General features: G+C 45.3%; 1 protein-coding gene across 2 annotated transcripts in view; it reads left to right on the top strand.

Annotated features, from left to right (window-relative positions):
• Positions 1-12,409, top strand: part of SIDT1 (SID1 transmembrane family member 1) — a 95,497-nt gene extending 83,088 nt beyond the window's left edge. Inside the window, exons 20-26 of one of the 2 annotated variants that reach the window (XM_041750719.1) lie at positions 511-525; positions 1,535-1,611; positions 4,520-4,566; positions 7,585-7,690; positions 7,786-7,896; positions 8,708-8,821; positions 10,497-12,409. In XM_041750719.1, the coding sequence (XP_041606653.1) occupies positions 511-525; positions 1,535-1,611; positions 4,520-4,566; positions 7,585-7,690; positions 7,786-7,896; positions 8,708-8,821; positions 10,497-10,559 (533 nt within the window). In that variant the 3' untranslated portion in view covers positions 10,560-12,409. The remainder of the gene's footprint in view (positions 1-510; positions 526-1,534; positions 1,612-4,519; positions 4,567-7,584; positions 7,691-7,785; positions 7,897-8,707; positions 8,822-10,496) is intronic. The other variant, XM_041750794.1, reaches the window with a different exon arrangement.
• Positions 12,410-12,623: the final 214 nt, after the last annotated feature.

Genomic DNA, 12,623 nt, shown 5'->3' with positions numbered 1-12,623 from the left:
AGCCAACACACAGAGCCAACACCATGGGCTCTCATGTTATAAGCTGCCTCTGCTTCCTAGGATGACAGACACCCCTGTGGGCCCCTCAGGGCCACACCTGAAAATAAATGTGGCCACAGGAAAGGCAGAAGTGATGGAGCAGAGCATTCCATAGGCGGACATATGAGCCACCTGCCCAGATCATGACTGTGCACCAGAGAGCCCAAGCAAAGGGTGGCAGGGCCTGTGATGAGACAGGATGGACTGAAGTTGCCAGTGGTGCCCCAAGGAGATAGGGACAGACAGACTTCCGGTTCCCAATTCGAGGAGTAGTTGACATCGAATGTTGTGAGAGACAGGTGGAAAGAATCTTTTGTTCTTTATGATGAATAAACATTATTTTTTTAATTAGAAAATAAAATGAAAGTCATCGTATTAAGAGAAAAATAAAATGACCAGCGGTTTACTTGTTTGACTCCCTTCTTATATCATTTTCTTTTCTCATTTCTTCTCTGCTTCCCACTGATTCAGACGTGTCTGAGACAGGTAATGTCTGGCCACCCTTCCCAGGGCCCGAGGCTGTTTTCTTAACCAAGTGACCTGTCAGTTCTGCTCCTGAACGTTCCCCTTCCAGGCTGGGCAGGATTGGCTTGGGGGGGGAGGGGCAGAGGGGCTCAGAGGCAGGGATACACTCCAGCCCTGCCTGGCCTGCACCTCTGAGGGGCTGTTGCGTGGACCCATGGCTCCCTCCTCCATCCCTCCCTATATCTGCTTGAGGGGAGTCTGTTATGTTGACCCCAAGAGTAGACACGAAGAGGAATAGCATTCACAGCCGAGCTGGGGTTCCCCCTGGCTGGACCGCTTGCTCTGGGCAGACCCCAGCCTGGCCTGTGATGTCTGCTGGGTAGACGGTCCATAGAAAGGCAGCCCCCCCGTGCCCCTCACTCTGTTGGCATAACAGCTGCACCCCACACCTGCTGCATTTCGTACTATGCCTTTGAAGGATTGCTTTGAAAAATCCTCTTTTTCTCTCCATCTTCACTTACGTCCCTTTGATTACAGTTTCGGTACAATTTTAGACTTTCTGATCGTGCTTAGTAGACCTCAGTCCCCCCTGGTTCAGTTTTGACTGACTTATAACCAGAGAAAAGTAGAATAGAATTTTTCCGAGCTGAGATTCCCCAGCGTCTAGAGAGACCAGATGTCTGAAGGCAGTTCCAGGGGCACCAGCCCAGCTCTGCTCCGCAGGAAACACCACCGGAGTAAAGGATACCCAGAGGGAATCTCAGCTGAAGGAGCCCACGGAAGGGCTGGCCAGCCGCCCAGATTGTTGCCTAAGTGCTTGTTCCTTGTGTCCACCTCACTTGCCTTTCTGCAGCCTCATGGGACAGCCCATTTTTTAAAAAAGCAAACCTTTATTGCTGACCTGTTGGGTACAAAGCATCATTTTTATAAAGTGAAGACGGCATCATCTTGACCCTAAACGCTTGGGCCGTATGGGAGTATTTTGTGCTACCTCTGGCTCAGCCTCACCATGCGATTGTGTCATCAACAGATTTGGGGATTTTTCGACGGGCCGCTCTGGTGTTCTACACGGACTTCGTGCAGCAGTGCAGCCGGCTGCTGTATATGGTACGTGCGTGCTCCTGTGTGCCTTGGCCTTCTCCCAGAGAGGAAGGGGGCAGCAGGAGGGGCAGGCTCGGGCCAGACGCTCAGGTTCCCTAACTCAAGAGAGCCAGATGGCCCAGGTGGCTGAGGTCCAGCTAGGGGGAAGAAGCTTGTTACTTACTCTTCTTCTCGCGCATGAAAAAACAAAACAAAACCAAAAAAACAAGCTGTGATAGATCTATTTTTCTACATGAAATGTTGCTAGCGTGTGAAGAAAAAATATGTGTGTGTATACATAGAAAGCCACAAAACAGTGACCATGGCCTTGGGGAAGGATCAAGGCCGGGCATCCCTATATAAAATCATCCAAAGAAATCCGATTATTTCACTTGTGGAAGTGAAAGGGCCACTCACACAATAATCGCACCAGGACAGCAGGCATAAACCAGGCCTGTCCCAAGCTCACTGGGGCATCTGTCGCTCCAGTTGCTTTCGTGAAGAATTTACGAAATTATACATTTCGCAATTTATCATTTTAATTATAAATTTTCATAATAATAATAAATAATAATCATAAATTATTAATTTTAATTTTAATGTAATTATACATCTCACATTTATAATTTCATGATTATAATTTCTACATTATACATTTGTCTGATTTTTATACACTGATTTTCACAGTGAGCAAGAATATTTTTTCAAAATTGTGGTTATTACTCAATGGTTGAAATACAAAGTCCTAAAAATTTGCCATCATTGTTTTCAATATATCTACATTCCTACACTGAGCAGAGGGATTGGGGCCCTGGTCCCAGCTATATGTTGGCTTGCCGGCTCAGGAAGGCCACATACGTCCTATGAGCCACTGCCCTGCCCTTTACAGAGTACGGTGGCCAGAGCTAGTGCTGCTGTTCGGGCCTGGCACCCAGGAGTTCACGGAGTACCTGCTGACAGCTTCTGATCAAAGAATGCTTACATACAGGAATAGGAGAGTGTTTTAGCCCTCTAGAGCATGGGCAGGAGCTATAGGCACTAAAAATTGAGGGGATTGAGGCTAACGGGTTTTATTCACATGAGAACTTAAAAATCCAGGAGGACCCGTAAGTATTTTGAGTGGGAAGCATGTCTTATCTGTGAGCCATGAGGAGCAATTAATGTTTTGTTTGTTTGTTTACATTAAATGATGGACGCTATCTTTTGTTTCCTAATAGACTATTTTTTTACAGCAGTTTTTTTACAGCAGTTTTTTTTCTGCTCAAAAAAATTGAGCAGAAAATATAGGGATTTCCCATCAATCCCTTCCCCACCACATGCACAGCTTCTCCCACTATCAGAACCCCCAACCAGAGCGGTACATTCATTACAGTCAATGAGTCTACATTAACACTTCGTAATCCCTCCAGGTCCGAAGTTTACAGTTGACTCCTGCTGTTGTACAGTCTTTGCATTTTGACAAATTTATAATAACAGTATTCACCATTTTAGTATCATACAAAGTAGTTTCCTTGCCCTAAAAATCCTCTGTGCACCCCCTATTCTTCCCACACTCCCTTCTCCCCAATGCCCAGCAACCACTGATCCTTATACTGTCCCCATAGTCTTGCCTTTTCCAGAATGTCAGATAGGTGGAATAATATAGAATTTAGCCTTTTCAGATTAGCTTCTTTCACTTAATAATATGCATTCAAGATGTCCCTGTGTCTTTTCATGGCTTGGTAGCTCATTTTTTTTTTTTTTAGCACTAAATACTATTCCACTGTCTGGATGTACTACTGCATTTTGCTTATACATTCATCTGCTGAAGGACAATTCGTAATTTGGCAATTACAAATAAAGCTGCTATAAAATAAAATTATGTGCAGGGGTGCCTGGGTGGCTTAGTTGGTTGAGCATCTGACTCTTGATATCAGCTCTGGTCTTGATCTCTCGGCCATGAGTTCAAGCCCTGCACTGAGCTCTGTGCTGGGCATGAGGCCTACTTAAAAAAAAATGTATGTGCCTGTGTTTGTGTGGGCACACGTTTTAAACTGCTTTGAATAAATGCCGAGAAGTGCAGTTTCCAGATCATATTGCATAAGTATAGTTTTCTAACAAACCGTCAAACTATCTACCAAAGTGGCTGTACCATTTTGCATTCCCACCAGCAATGAATGAGAGTTCCTGTTGTTTCACTTCCTCACTGATGTTTGATGGTGTCAACGTCTTAGCCTTTCTAAGAGATGAATTAATTTTTTCAAACAAAAATATTTTCTCCAAACCGGATGGATCACCCACAAAGAGAATCACCACTTTTAAATAGTCAACGAGACCATGCAAATTAAAGTGTTATCAGATACCACCTAAGAGTTTTAAGTGATACACAAAGGTGCAGGACCAGATTGTGAATTAATCTCCAGCAGAGGAATTTTCCTTTGAGATGGACCTTTCCTATTTTCCCCACTACCAATATCTTTTGTTTTGAGGCTGTTTAGAGACTGGGAGTCTGGGAGTTGCAGGGCTTCCTTGGAGCCAGAGTAATGGTAGGAAACCAGCACCTCACAGCTGAGTCCCAAGAGCTGCCTCATGGCCCACCAAGTAGCACTTTGCAGGGGAACCCCCGCGGCAGATGCTTTTACCTCCCAAGTCACCTGCATGCACCACCAACCTACTGACCAGGACATGGGTCCCGGGTGCCTGTGGGAAAAATACTACAAGTCCTACTTTATTCACATTTTCTTTAATAAACTCATGTCTGTTCATGGTCCTCAGACTGAATAGGTCTTGCCATTTGTTCTCGTAGGGGATTAGGGTCTGACTGTGGGCACTAACTACTCTCTTAGAACCAAGGAAACTCTTCCACCAGACAGTTGTTTTCCTGTAATTGATGCCTCCCCTATGGTGAAAAGAAAAGCGGTACAGCGCAGTCTCTCATTTGATGTTTTCTCACCAGGACAGGATGGTGTTGCTCATCGTGGGAAATCTGGTTAACTGGTCCTTGTAAGTAGTCTTAGGAGAAGACATGTCTTTCTCTTTGTTGATGTCTGTAACACTGTGACTTGGTTTCCCTTGGCTGTCATTTTTATAAAGAAATCTGAAACTAAGGAGAGTGGAGGACTGCGCTTGCCCTAGGACTTGAAAGAAAGGTATTTTTCCTCCTGCAAAGAATGCACTAGGAAGCCTGTGTACCAGCAGTGGACTCTCTTAAAGCACTGAGTTCAACACACTGAGGTTTTGAGTTCAGCTGCTCAACAAGACCAATATCAAATGTGTTATCTATGTGGATAGACTCGTAGACAGATGATAGGGATTAGGCCAGTAGGTGCACAAATGAAGCATAGTTTTAATTTCTTGTAGAACTCTCCATAAAGGCTCCCCAGGGGACATTTCCCATTCTTACTCTGTGTGTGTGTGTGTGTGTGTGTGTGTGTGTGTGTGTGTGTGTGTACAAGTCTCTTTCCTATTTATTTCTTTCCCCGTAGGTCTCAATCTTCCTGCCACATCAATATCCTTCTTTTTCCTCTTTCCCGTCATTATCACCTTGGCCTTTTTTTCCCAAATGGCTTCAAAACAAAACAGTACAGCAGACATCTATTTTGCTACCTGTAACTATTTTATGTAACCTCTTCTCAACTTTAAAATGTGAATGGGACATTTTATTAATCCCTCAAAAATATCAATAAGTTTAATCGCTTTTATTAGTGGTTCTTAGCTGATGTGCTAAAAAGGTCAGTGACCTTTGATAGAAAGATGACTCCCTACTCCTGCCCCCCTTTATGACATGAAAGGAATGGAAAAAGAGGCACACCATCAGAGGAAGCCAGAATCTGGTCATGAGAATTCGAAACTTATTTGGGACACATGCTTCTGGAAAGATCTTCCCATAATGTTATCACCCAGGGATTACCTCCCGCTAAGGTCCACAGCTGTGAAGGACCCCGCCTTTATGTAGGGATACGTCGAGGTGGGTGATTCTTGGTGGTGGCCTGTGGTGCTACTCTCTTAGGGCAGAGCCCACCATCCTGTGACTGTAAGACAGGGTGCTGGGTGCTGGTAGGGGAAAAGGGTTAGACAACTGCTTGGTAAGGAGCAACCGATCACCATGTCCCCAGTGCTCACAATCACCTGGCTTGTCCCTGCCTCTCGTGTAACCAAAACCAAACACACAATCTGCTCACAAGACAGCATGAATGGCACCAAGGCCTACAGGGATGAATGAGCTGTGATGACACACCAGCACTATCATTACCAGGTGGAGGGTTGCCTTCCTCTCTGTTCCTCCATCCTCGGTTTTCTGTGGACATTACAAGACATGGAGTGATTTAATATGAACCTTGAATGTTATTTTAAAAGGAATCAGGAATCCCTGGGTGGCTCAGTGGTTTAGTGCCTGCCTTCAACCCAGGGTGTGATCCTGGAGAACCGGGATCGAGCCCACATGGGGCTCCCTGCATGGAGCCTGCTTCTCCTTCTGCCTGTGTCTCTGCCTCTCTCTCTGTGTGTGTCTCTCATGAATAAATAAATAAAATATTTTTAAAAAATAAATAAAAGTAAAAGGAATCACACTCATACGGTCATAAAGAGGAATGGTGTGTGTGTGTCTGTACATATATAGAGAGATGTATATATCTATATGTCAGGACACAGACACATACAGAATGAGAGAGAGAATGATAAACCAAACGTGGCAAATGCTAAAAAGTATACAAGGGTTTTTGATATATTAAAGAATTCAAATTCTGGGAGGAGGAAATTTCCTATGTTGTATAGAACAAAGTTGGTTGGAATACAAAGGGAACAAAAAGAGAGTTCATCAGTAACAGCTTTACACATCAAATAGGAATAAACTTGGAGAGATGGGAGGACTCTGTCTGCAGAAAATGTAATTACCTTATTAGGAGACATAAAGGGAAATTTAAGTGAAGGAGGAGAGATGCCGTCCCCTGGGTGGGAAGGTTAACTACTGTAAGGATATTAGTTCTCAATGCATAAATTTTGACTTAAAATTTGAATGAAGTTAATAGGGTCTTATTCTGAAATTATTTGCCTACTTACACAAAATTTCTAAAGGTCTCTACAAAAGAAGATTAATGGAAGGAAGGAGAGGCAGTGACTAGTCCAGTATTATCCAACAGAACTTTCTGGAATGATGTAAATGTTCTACACTGCGTTGTCCCACATGATAGCTATTAGCCAAGTATGGTCACTGAACATTTGAAATGTGGCCAGTGTGACTGAGGAACTGAATTTTCAATTTTATTCAATTTTCGTTAAATTTAAACTGCCACATGTAGCTACCATATCAGGTAGTCTAAACTAGCCTAACCAAATAATCTAACATATTCTAAAACAGAAACACAGTGATCCAAGATTAGAAATCGGAAACAAATTAGTGAATCAGAATGGAGAGGATACAAATCCAATTATGTGTGTGTGTTTGTGCATGTATCTCTTTACCAAAACTAAGCTTTCCAAAACAAGGACATAGGAAGGGCTGTATGATAAAGAGTTTTATTGTAACTGAACGGAAATTTGGAACATGCTAAATGCTAATGCTAAGCCCCAGCCAAAATAGACTCAGTTTAAAAACCACAGACGGCTAGCAAAAATGTGATAATGTGTTGTCAAGCCAATTATCGAAGATAATTCTATTTCTAGTAATCTAGTCTAATGAATTAATCTTAAATGCCAAAAAAAAAAAAGGAAAGAAGAGAAAAGCATAATATGTCTGCAGGTATTCATTTATTCATCGCAGTGTTCTTTATGATAATGGAAAGCTGCAAGGCAAAGGGAAAGAAAGCTTTATTTCCACTAGAGGGGAAAGCGGGTTGTGGTGCATCTACTTCTGGGAACCCTACAATCATCAAAAATGCAAGGGCTGAAGGAGGTGTAGTAATTTACTTATGTTTAAGTTTTTTTAATTCCCCTCCTTCCCAAAATGGAATGGGGAGGGTGAAAAAGCCGAGAAGGTTACAGGTGCCCCTTTTATGGCTGCAAGTAATTCCTCCTTATGCTCAGCGCCCTCTTTGGACTGATCTATCGGCCCAGGGACTTCGCTTCCTACATGCTGGGGATCTTCATCTGTAACCTGCTGCTCTATCTGGCCTTTTACATCATCATGAAGGTAAGAGGGGGTGCTCCCCCCTACCCCGCCCTGGGCAGCCCTGGGGCCTCCAAGGGCCGTGCCAGCAGCTTGGCAGCACCCGCTTCCCCCCACAGCTTCGCAGCTCTGAGAAGCTCCTGCCCATCCCGCTCTTCTGCATCGTGGCCACTGCTGTGATGTGGGCCGCCGCCCTGTACTTCTTCTTCCAGAATCTCAGCACCTGGGAGGTAAGAGGGCCGTTTCCTTTCCAGTGTCTCCCTCCCACTTGCCTTTTTGACCTGATCTTCCTTGTATGTCATGTGATCCTCACGCTGTACCATGATCCTCTTCCCAGCAGGTGTTTAACGTGTGCAAACAGGTTAAATGAGTGTATCTTCTCCTAATCCCCGGCCCTAAACAAATACCCAGCTGCTGGTGCTTAGAAATCCAGGGCATAGAGCAGAGGGCTGAGGCCTAGGAAATCAGGGACACACCCAGCGGAGAGGAAGCTCGGCCCTCCATCTCCACAATCTCATTTTTATTTTTTATTTTTTATTTTTTTTCATGACCACAACTCGAACATTTGCATCTCCCTGGAAGAAATGCCCATTAGCTGTCGCTCCCCATTTCTCCCTAATGCCTTAGCCATAGGCAGCCACTAATCTACTCTGCCTCTAGAGACCTGCCTGTTCTGGACGTTTCATGTACACAGATTCATGCAACCTGTGGCCTTTGAGTCTGGCTTACACATCCATCCAGGTGGTAGCACGTATCAGTACGCATCACTTTTTACTGCTGAATAGTACTCCGTTGTGTGCATGCAGCACTTTTCATCTGTCATGACTGATGGACCTTTGGATCATTTCCACTCTTTGGCTCTTGTGAAGGATGCTGCTGGGACCATGGTGTACAAGTTTTTGTGTGGACTCACGTTTTCTTGGAAGCTCATTTTTAGAGCGGGGCATCCTATAGCATTTGGGTAGCTTTCCTGGATGTTCAGCCCTCTAAACAGTTGAACAGTGGGAAGGCTCACCCACCTCCTGCCTCACCTTCCTCCAGGGAACCCCAGCCGAGTCCCGGGAGAAGAACCGGGAATGTATCCTGCTGGATTTCTTTGATGACCATGACGTCTGGCACTTCCTCTCGGCCACTGCCCTGTTTTTCTCATTCTTGGTGAGTTTATAAATACCTCTTTGTTCATTTCTTCTCTTCACATCCCATACTTTTTTCTCTCTCCCCCTCTTCCTTACCCTTGTATTTCTTTCCAATTTCCCTTTCCAATTCCTCATTGTAATTCAATATACAGATTTTATTTTACATTGTGTCCTTCGGTCATATCTTTTTTTAAGGTTTTCTTTCTTTCTTTCTTTTCTTTCTTTCTTTCTTTCTTTCTTTTTTTAAAGATTTTATTTATTTATTCATGAGAGACACACAGGGAGACGCAGAGACACAGGCAGAGGGAGAAGCAGGCTCCATGCAGGGAGCCCGATGTGGGCCTGGATCCCAGGACCCCGGGGTCACAACCTGAGCCAAAGGCAGACGCTCCACCACTGAGCCACCCAGGCATCCCCTTCTGTTAGATATTTATTTTCATTTCCCTTTTACTCTAATATTTTAGGACAGAGTGACAAAATGACCTTTCTTAAATGGCACAATGCCTGGACTGAATTGGTTATTAGAACTCCCATGCCCTGAATCGCCCCAGGAGTCACTTTCAGCATGCACTCAAATTTCAGTAATATTTTATTATTCCCTCTCGTGCTGCACTCACATTCCTCCTCCTCTTCCAGTCTCACTGAATATCTTACAAATATTTTACAAATTCCTAGAGCGCCCCGGAGAGCAGCCAGGCCTCTGCTGCTTCTAACTAGTCTGTCCCAAATCTCTCCTGTGATCCCTCCATTTCTTGAGGCCCAGACACCTTTTTCAGGAGCTATGCATCCATAGCTCAACAACCTTGGATGATCCCTCCCTGGCATCCTTCCAGCCTCATTTAGATTTTTCCAAAGTCCGAGGTGCCTGGGACTCGGGTTCCGCGCTGCCGCCGAGCAACCACCGCGCAACCACCGGAGTGGAGCGGGGCTGCCCCCTGGTGGCCAGCTGGGGAAGTTCAACAAGCCCCATAAACCTCGTGCCTGCTCACTTTTATTTTTTATAAACAATTTCTTTAGAGAGACAGAGACCACAAAAGAGGAGTGAAAGTTTCCACGCGAAGAGAGTGGCGGTAGAGGGAACTAATAATGGAGGAGGGGGTGTGCACTTCTTGTAGAGCAATACTCTGTGCAACAAACTTCCTTCCCTCTGGATCTTGAGCCCAATGTCCCTTTTTAAGTAATGACCTCACTGGCCACACTATCAGCACTTTTCTTTTTTTTTCCTCCTCCCCCATACTTCCTATGCTACCCCCGCAGTTTAATTTTCATCACTGCTTTTATTACATATTATGATCTAGGACACTGTACTTAGCACACCCCACTGACATGCTATAGGTACTTAGCATGTGTCACTAACCTGCTACATTGTTCTCACATATTTGCTTCAGTCTGAAGCTGCCTCTCAATGTAAGAGCTCCAGAAGGGTAGGGAGTTTTGTCTCTTGTGTTCCAAACTATATCTCTGGTATTTAGAATAGCACATATAGACCCTTGGTAAACATCTGAATTGATTAATAAATGAGCTGTGTGAGCCTAATTGCCTGTACAGAGCACCGCACTGCAGAGAGCCGGAGGGGATAGGAAGGCAAGTAAGGGCGCTTGTCGGGTCAGCCTGTGTGAGCGTCAGAAAGAAAGTAGGGGCTGACTGTGGCCGTGACTGTGCATTCCCTTCAGCCTCTGCCCCTCTCATTCCAGGTTTTGTTAACCCTGGATGATGACCTGGATGTGGTCCGGAGAGACCAGATCCCTGTCTTCTGAGCCTCCAGCATTCAGAGAGGGAGAGGGAGCAATCAATCTTGGTGCTGTTTCATGAAAATACGGGGGCTGCAGCAAAGTCATCACTGCCAAACGCTCCACTTGCCTCTGTCAAGTCAACTCTGCGTGCATTCACACAGGGAGGAGTGGGGCTGGAGGGAGATTCAAGCCTGCAGAAAGGGAGGCAGAGGGGAACCCGCGGGTATGGACAGAGCAAGCCCTGAAGAGTCGAGAGACACCCCCCTTCCATTTGCAGCCCTGAGCTAGATGTGGACAAAAGCTGCATCAACATCAACTTGCTGTCTTGGGACCCCCACCCACCCACCCTCACCTGAGATTTGCCAGCAAGGGCAGAGCGACGCTACACTCTTTGTCCAGCTGCCTCCAGGCCCAAAGAGGCCAGCAGCCCAGATCTCCTACCCAGACACCAGGTGGGTGACCCCTGCGCCCCACAACATCTGCTGCTCTAGACATCCCAGAGCACCAGCTCACTTCTCCAAGGTCCAGGGATGACAGAGATTGCTCAGAGTCTGGTGGACGGCTGAACCCAGCACCCTACCCATCCGGGTTTAGTAGGACCAGCTAGTCACCTCCTTGGAAGTAATGCCGGATGTGTCCCCACCCCCTAGGTTCCTGACCCCATTAGAAGGGCTCAGGATTGGGCTCTCTCACACACTTGTCCTAACAGGTAACTGTCTCTAGGACCAAGGCTTGGGTGCTTACCTACTTCTTAGTGTCTTCATCTCACTGTGTGCTGACCCCACATCTCAGGCTCTGCTTTCTTGGGAAGGCTGTTACCCCACCAGCTCCAAGGCTGAGGGGGAAACAGGAAAAACTCTTCTAGCAGCTGGAGGAGGGAGATGACCAACGGGCCTAAGACACTGGCGACATCAGCATCAAGCAAACAGACCTCCCCCTCAGGACTTCGGCTCCTGGGGCAAATCCAGCAAAGGCGAAATCGCTTTCTCCTGCCTCCAATGTCAACAGCTCAATTCTGTGCCCACATCACCTGTGGGGAAGAAATAATTGCCCTAACCAGCAGCACTGCACTGGGGGGCCTTTTACCACCCACCAAGCCTCCTACCTGTCACTCTATGCAGATCAGGGGCTCCAGATTTTCTCCCTGCAAATTCTCTAGAAGTAACCCTCCATATGAACATTTTACGCATCCTCCAGTTGCAAAGAGCAGGACGGTTGAGGATTGTCTTTTGGTTGCACCTGATTCTCATTCTCTCCCCAGGAGGGTGTTGCAAACCTCCACATCCCACTTCACTCTCCCCTAAACCAGCCCCATTTCAACCAAGCGCCCTTATTACCTGGAGTAAGATGTAATCAGAAAATAGACCTACGAACGTGTACGCACATATACTTGCCTGTGAAACTGAAGTCACCTGTCACCTCTGCTTTCCTGATCATTCATTAGAGAAATGGATTGAGCATCCTTTAAAAAAAATTATTCTTCTGTCTCTAAAATATTTGCATAATACTCAAAATCACATTTTTGGAAGTTTGAAAAGTTTAAAAACACAGAGATGCTTTTAATGAAGCTTTTCATGGTTTGGCTTTTTTCTTAAATGCCCCCAAATTTATATTTGGCTTTCTGTTATTCTGTATTCCTCAAAAACTGTTGGCTTCCATAGGCCATCTGAAGGCCACCTATTAAATGGTTGTGTTAGTCTAACACCTAAAACAATTTCAAAGCTATTTAACTATGGCTTATTTGACCTCATTCTTTTATTTTTAATGCACTGCTGGTTTCAAATTAAAAAAAAAAAAAAAGATGCCCTAAGAAAATATGGACAAAGTCTGTTCAAGTGGCCCTGTGGTCCAAAGTGAATAAATTGTGAGATGTGTTACCCGTTCAGTAGCTTATTTGGGAAATATGTCCATGGGAATGGACAGGGGGCTCTAAAACGGTCTGCGGTGTTCTTGAATTTTCCTAGCACGTCTGTACTGTGCTGTGCACTCACGCATCATGGTCAGTTCTCTTCTCAGCCGCAGGACTAAAACCCCAGAGCAAGGCTGCTCCTAGAGCTGTCACTTCTAGACATGCCTGCTGCTAGTCCT

The sequence above is a fragment of the Vulpes lagopus genome, chromosome 1 (assembly GCF_018345385.1).
Source record: "Vulpes lagopus strain Blue_001 chromosome 1, ASM1834538v1, whole genome shotgun sequence".
In the NCBI taxonomy this organism is placed as follows: domain Eukaryota; kingdom Metazoa; phylum Chordata; class Mammalia; order Carnivora; family Canidae; genus Vulpes; species Vulpes lagopus.
This window is presented reverse-complemented; position numbering and strand designations above follow the sequence as displayed.